At 30.5% G+C, this 5,657-nt stretch overlaps 1 protein-coding gene across 1 annotated transcript; it reads right to left on the reverse strand.

Annotated features, from left to right (window-relative positions):
* Nucleotides 1-1,726: 1,726 nt before the first annotated feature.
* LOC110722735 (bidirectional sugar transporter SWEET7-like) lies at nt 1,727-5,077 on the reverse strand. Its single transcript, XM_021902021.1, has 5 exons — nt 4,845-5,077; nt 4,619-4,655; nt 4,003-4,384; nt 3,397-3,516; nt 1,727-2,154 (listed from the first exon to the last, which is right to left on the reverse strand). The coding sequence occupies exons 1-5, from the start codon at nt 4,885-4,887 to the stop codon at nt 1,870-1,872; spliced, it is 867 nt and encodes a 288-aa protein (XP_021757713.1). The 5' UTR covers nt 4,888-5,077; the 3' UTR covers nt 1,727-1,869.
* Nucleotides 5,078-5,657: the final 580 nt, after the last annotated feature.

Raw genomic sequence — 5,657 nt, forward strand, 5'->3', positions numbered from 1 at the left:
AATTAAAATTGAAAAAAAAAAATCCTAAATTATAAGACTCAAACTCATCACAAATTCACAATCTCATTCTCAGGTACAATTTAATTGTAAATTGTCAAAGACTTATCTTTTTTTTTGGGAAAGATCAAAGACGTATCTTATCCTTTTATTGTTTTGTTTTGTTTTATTTATTATTATTAACATTTATTTATTTTGTGGAAAAATCTTATCAAAATTATCTAAAGAACAAGTATATATGCACGAAGGATCAGAGGAAGGATCGACAGCTGATGAAAATATGAAATAACATGAGACAAGATAGAGTAGCATGAAATAGTGGCTAATATGTATCACTAATATAAATCGGACATATTCTTTATTTATTTTATGGTATGAAGTTGATTGATATTTATTGTCTCTTTTTATGAAGCTAGTTTAGCTTACCTTAGCTTAGCTTATAATTATTCTGACGGAAAGCTTAAATTTAGACTACTTCAATTTCTACACCCTTAGTTTTTATTTTTTGGAGAATTGAATAATTATGCTATAACTTTAAAGTATTTTCTACAAGTGGATTTTATCTTAATTTTCTAATCTCCATATTGTCATGTCAATTTTAATTTATGTGTCAATTTTGCAAATATCTCAATGTTAAATCCATTTTCAATAATGCTTAAATGGTTGAGAGGATTACCAGTAATTTTTCTAACTACTACTAGTAGTATTCATTTGTTGTGTCTTGAATCAAATTCTAGTTTAACCCTTTAGGCAGACATATTCTAGTTTAGATGCTAGATTTATATGTGTAGTTACTATAAGAATCCATTTATGTCCCGAAAGATATTATCTATTTTTATCGTTTCGTTCTTCTTTTTCATCCTAGCTTAAAAAATAGACACTAAATGAAACCTATAATAAAAGAGAATTAAATAAAATTCACCATTTTCACGAAAAAAGTTTGCTAATTAGTCATAAACCGCTCAATACTCAAACAATGGTATCGATCAAAAGTAAATAATAGGTAGAGCTTTAATTAGAGATAAAAGAAAAGTTGAGGAATATTTCGCCCGACACTTGGAACAATGGTTGCTTCATGTTAAAATTGAGAAAAATTAGTGTTTCGTAAGGTAGTTCTACCTTTCAAATGATAGTAGGGCAATTCATATGCATCCAATTTGACTTTATATTAAGCTTCTATTAGAAGAAACTTATAGAGTAGTAGATGGCACATATCCCATATGAATTGTAATAGTTGTGTTTTACCTAAAATTGTCCTAAAAGGATACAAAAAAGGGGCTTATCTAGTGATGCATTTCATGGTTTATTTTGTGTTGCGCTAATTTATCTTTTGATCAAGTAGTCACAACTCACAAGTTAAGATGATAGCATTTGTTTGTTCCCAATACTCCTCTAGCATCTTGCATGTGTTGTTGCTTTACACATTAATTAAGCACGTGATTAAACAACTTAGCTTCTTTACACATACTATACTTAAGTAACTTTTTTCATACCTTATCATTTATTGAGCTAGTATCAATTGGAATATCAAAGTACTATATCCTTCGATTATTATCAATGTACTGTCTTTTGATTTAAATTTTAAAGTAGTAGGCTTGTTCATCATCATTTTGTCATTTATACATTTATAATTTAATAACAGACTAATTTTACTAAAGAGTTGTTGAAGTGTCAATAACTCGTAAATATGTAAATTGTAAACCAACACAAGAGTGAATGAGAAATTATATATATAGTAGGAAATGGCAAAGAAAAATTTATTTCCAATAAGAATACTCCCACCAAATAAATGATTACAAGGCTTATAGATACATAGAGAAGAAGCAATGCATTTATAGTAGTCGAGAGCATAACTAATGCAAATAATACAAATTAAATATTAGTATCAAAATCATTTTCCTTCTGCTTGAGGGTAGGACAGTCATTTTCAGCCAGGGTAGGATAGTCATTCTCTTGAAGGGTAGGATAGTCATTTTCTGGCAGATTGTTGACCTTGTTGGGCTCCCTAGTAACCACAATAATTTCTTTAAGGCCCATTTCAACTTTCTCAATTTCAGCCACTTCCTTGGCTGCCATTTGTTGCTTAGTGGACTTGTAATAAAATGCATAAAGTATCAATTGGGCCAGCCCAAGAAAACACCCGATTGCATTTGGAGCCTGAATCACAAAACAATAATAAATAATGTTAATATAATAATCTCATATTCCCAATTATTATTAACAAGATAATCACCAAATTAATACATTTGTGGAGCATTACATAAGAGCAACAATTTTTACTTGACTTTTGTCTTTTCAACTTTTTTTTTTTTGAAAAATAATTTTTTATTAATTTATTGTTCAATGAGTGAAGTAGGTCCAAAATATACTTGTCATTTTGGTCCACGTCATCACTTGGGCAGAATCCCATACATTAAGTGGGCCATAATAAAATTTAAGGTTAGGTACAATAATAGAGACTCATCCCATACTTGTGGGAATTCTGAAAATTAATTAAATAGAAATAGAAATATTATACACCACTAGTCCCACTACTTTTGAGTCTTTGTGTTTGAAAATGACATTTCCACACTCCGTAGCATTGTAGTACTTGCTACTTGCTAGCTAGGTTGCACCAATGAGATCTCAACATTTATTTTTATTTATTCAATTAAATTCCAAAAGTGTCATTCTTCAAACTTAATTTTTTATCCAAATTTTTTTTATACCATTACTATATAAGGAAATATTAAAAATTTACTACGGAGTGTGTTTAAGAATTACGTGGAAAAATCTATGGGTAAATAGCTTCACGAAATATAAGAGTAGTGGTTTGATAGTCTGTCTTCACGGATACTAACTTATAATTCATATGAGAATATTTGATTATCTATCTCACAAAATTGGTGTAAGGCAATATGTTTTGTGAAAAAATTAGTAAGCCCGTCTTTTATTAAACCATGCATATTTATTCCGTTAATTAAATATGGTGTAAAAATCTAGAGAATCTTATTCCAAGTAAGACAAAGTAATTAGAAAGTAACACTGATTGTCTATGCATCTAATGTTACTGACGACTACTAACTTTTTACATGGGATATATGTTACCAAAATCTGGTGTCACTTGTACCCAACACTACCAAGGTAACTAACTAAGGTAAATGTATTTTCTTTTGGACAAATAATTTGGGACCATCTAGCCTGGGTAATTTTATTTATTTTTTTTTTTAAAAAAAACTAAACATTCTTTGTAATTGCTAAAAAATAATAGGTGGCTCATGCAAAATTCATGATCAATATATGAGAATGGTAAGGGTTAGTCGGGTTGGGTATTTTTGAACACCCCTAACAAATCAGCATGCGTGGACATAAGCGCGACGCAACAAGCGCGAGAGAGAGAAATGGAGAGAGAATACGTACCACAACATATGGATCGAATGGGCGGATGGCATATAGAGTCCATATAACAGCACTGCCGAAGCATGTCACCGAGACGGCCAACGGCATATATTCCACACTTTTTGTTTTAACCACTTGTTTCTGCACATTTGTAACCCAAAACAAATCGTTAGTCTAATAACCTTTACTATATTAATTATTATGTAGTGTGTATGACTAATCAACCAGAAACCAATAATTTCCATTTTTATCACAAATGATCGTGATATTTTTTTTGAAATAAAGTCAAGTCAGATAAAGGCAAAATTGTGTTTGTAATTATTAGTTGATGTGCTACTACTCGTAGTAGCACCACATCATCCATCTACTTGATGTTCGACCAACTTATTTACCATTATTCAAATGATAATTACAATACAAAAATCATATTGTTATGAACATCTAAAAAATAAAACAATATTTGTAAGAAAAAAACATACCATGACGGCTAATGGAGAGGCGTACATAAGAACACCGACCAACTTATTTACCATTATTCAAGATGATAATTAAAATACATACAAAAATCATATTGTTATGAACATCTAAAAGTTAAAACAATATTTGTAAAAAAAAAAAAAAACATACCATGACGGCTAATGGAGAGGCGTACATAAGAACACCACTAACATCACCAAGTAACCCAAAAATGCGAGTCCGATCTTTGCTGGTATGCATGAAGGTAAGCACCAAGGCCAAGGCGATACCGACGGCGAGTATCTCACCAAGCACAAGAATGATTAAAGTGATCTTCTTCTTCTTGTTCTCGGTGTTGATAATGAAGAGCATCAAATAAATGGACTCGATCAAGCACCCGCTCGCCGAAATCGTAGATAGCAAAATGTTGTTAGGTTGGATAAATGGCATCCCATAAATAGTCCATAACATGCAGTTTAAGAAGGTGAGCAAGTATGGAGTTGCCGAGTATTGTTCTACGGATCCCTTCTTGCATATCCGAATAAATGTTGGCCTGAAAGTATCATAATCGAAACACCATAAAAAACAATATTAGTTTACAAATCGTATATATATGTTACATGTACATATATATAATATGATCAAAAACCATATACTAAAAATATGTGTGTATGGTATAATTCTTAGGGGCCCACAAGCTAAACATGTATGAAGCATGAGTGAGAAGTACGTGTGTAGAAATAAATAAAAATAAGAGAAAAATGAAGGTGAAAAATGAAAAACTTACATTGGAGATAAGTAGAGGGAGAAAGAGATGATATTCCCTGGAATCAAAGTAAAATGACCTTACGTCAAAATTGATGTATCATAGTGAAAAATATAAGGAACATGCATAATCATGGTATTTAAGATTAATCACAATGTTTAATTAGCATGTTCCTATATATATGTACATACATAATTATTTCTTCATTTCATTCATTGAGTATAGTAGTACTACAAAATAGTAATACCTAGAATACCGACGGCGAAACGAGCAACGGCGGGAGAAACCATGACTGCTATTAAGATCAGCTTAGCTAAAAATTAAACAAAAGAAGCAAGGGGATGTAATGAAGATTACAAAAAAGAAGTTAGTGTTCTAAGCTAAGGTTAATATTATGAGCTAAATAAAAAAGAAAAAGGGAAAAAAAGAGAGAGGATTTAGAAGTTCTAATGTTAGGTGTTACTTGAAAATGAGTGAGAAGGGGAGAGCAATATATATAGATCCTACAAGGACACCTTTAGGGTGGAAATAACCAATAGACAAAAGTTTAAGGGCCCCTGAATATTATTTCAGAAAATAAAAAGAAGAAAAAAACAAAAAAAATAAAAATTATAAGAGTAGTCAATAATATTAATATTCATTTAGCAAATTGTTAGTGCTCTTTCAAAGTACGTATTAGTTGTATGTGCTGTCCCATATTCGTTTTTTAATAAAATCTTGGGTATAAGATTAGATGCCTGATTTTCCTTTGTAAATTGTTAATTTTGTATCTCCGCCTTTCATTTAACCCTTTTGTTTGTCGAATTATTCTAGGCCCATATTTAGGGAAGCTATATATTCTCGCATGCTAACTTTTTTTTTTCTTTAGAAATTTCACTTATGTAATCTTTCTGTTTCAATGTACATAAATATGAGTCTTTTAATGTTATACGTACAGTCTAAAGACGGTTTGTAAGCTATTATTGTATAATTCTTTTAATTCAAAAGCAATGATTTATTATCTAGACTGTTGTATTCTACATTACCAACACATCAAATTTTGAATGAATATGTTGATTAG

This window comes from Chenopodium quinoa, unplaced genomic scaffold (genome assembly GCF_001683475.1).
Source record: "Chenopodium quinoa cultivar QQ74 unplaced genomic scaffold, ASM168347v1, whole genome shotgun sequence".
Lineage (NCBI taxonomy): Eukaryota > Viridiplantae > Streptophyta > Magnoliopsida > Caryophyllales > Amaranthaceae > Chenopodium > Chenopodium quinoa.

Excerpts from the sequence above, each read along its gene's own strand:
- LOC110722735 (XM_021902021.1), bottom strand. The coding sequence starts at position 4,887 with ATGGTTTCTCCCGCCGTTGCTCGTTTCGCCGTCGGTATTCTAG. Across the intron at positions 4,385-4,618 it reads TCCCTCTACTTATCTCCAAT|GCCAACATTTATTCGGATAT; the intron begins GTAAGTTTTTCA and ends TGATACTTTCAG. Across the intron at positions 3,517-4,002 it reads CCTCTCCATTAGCCGTCATG|AAACAAGTGGTTAAAACAAA; the intron begins GTATGTTTTTTT and ends ACAAATGTGCAG.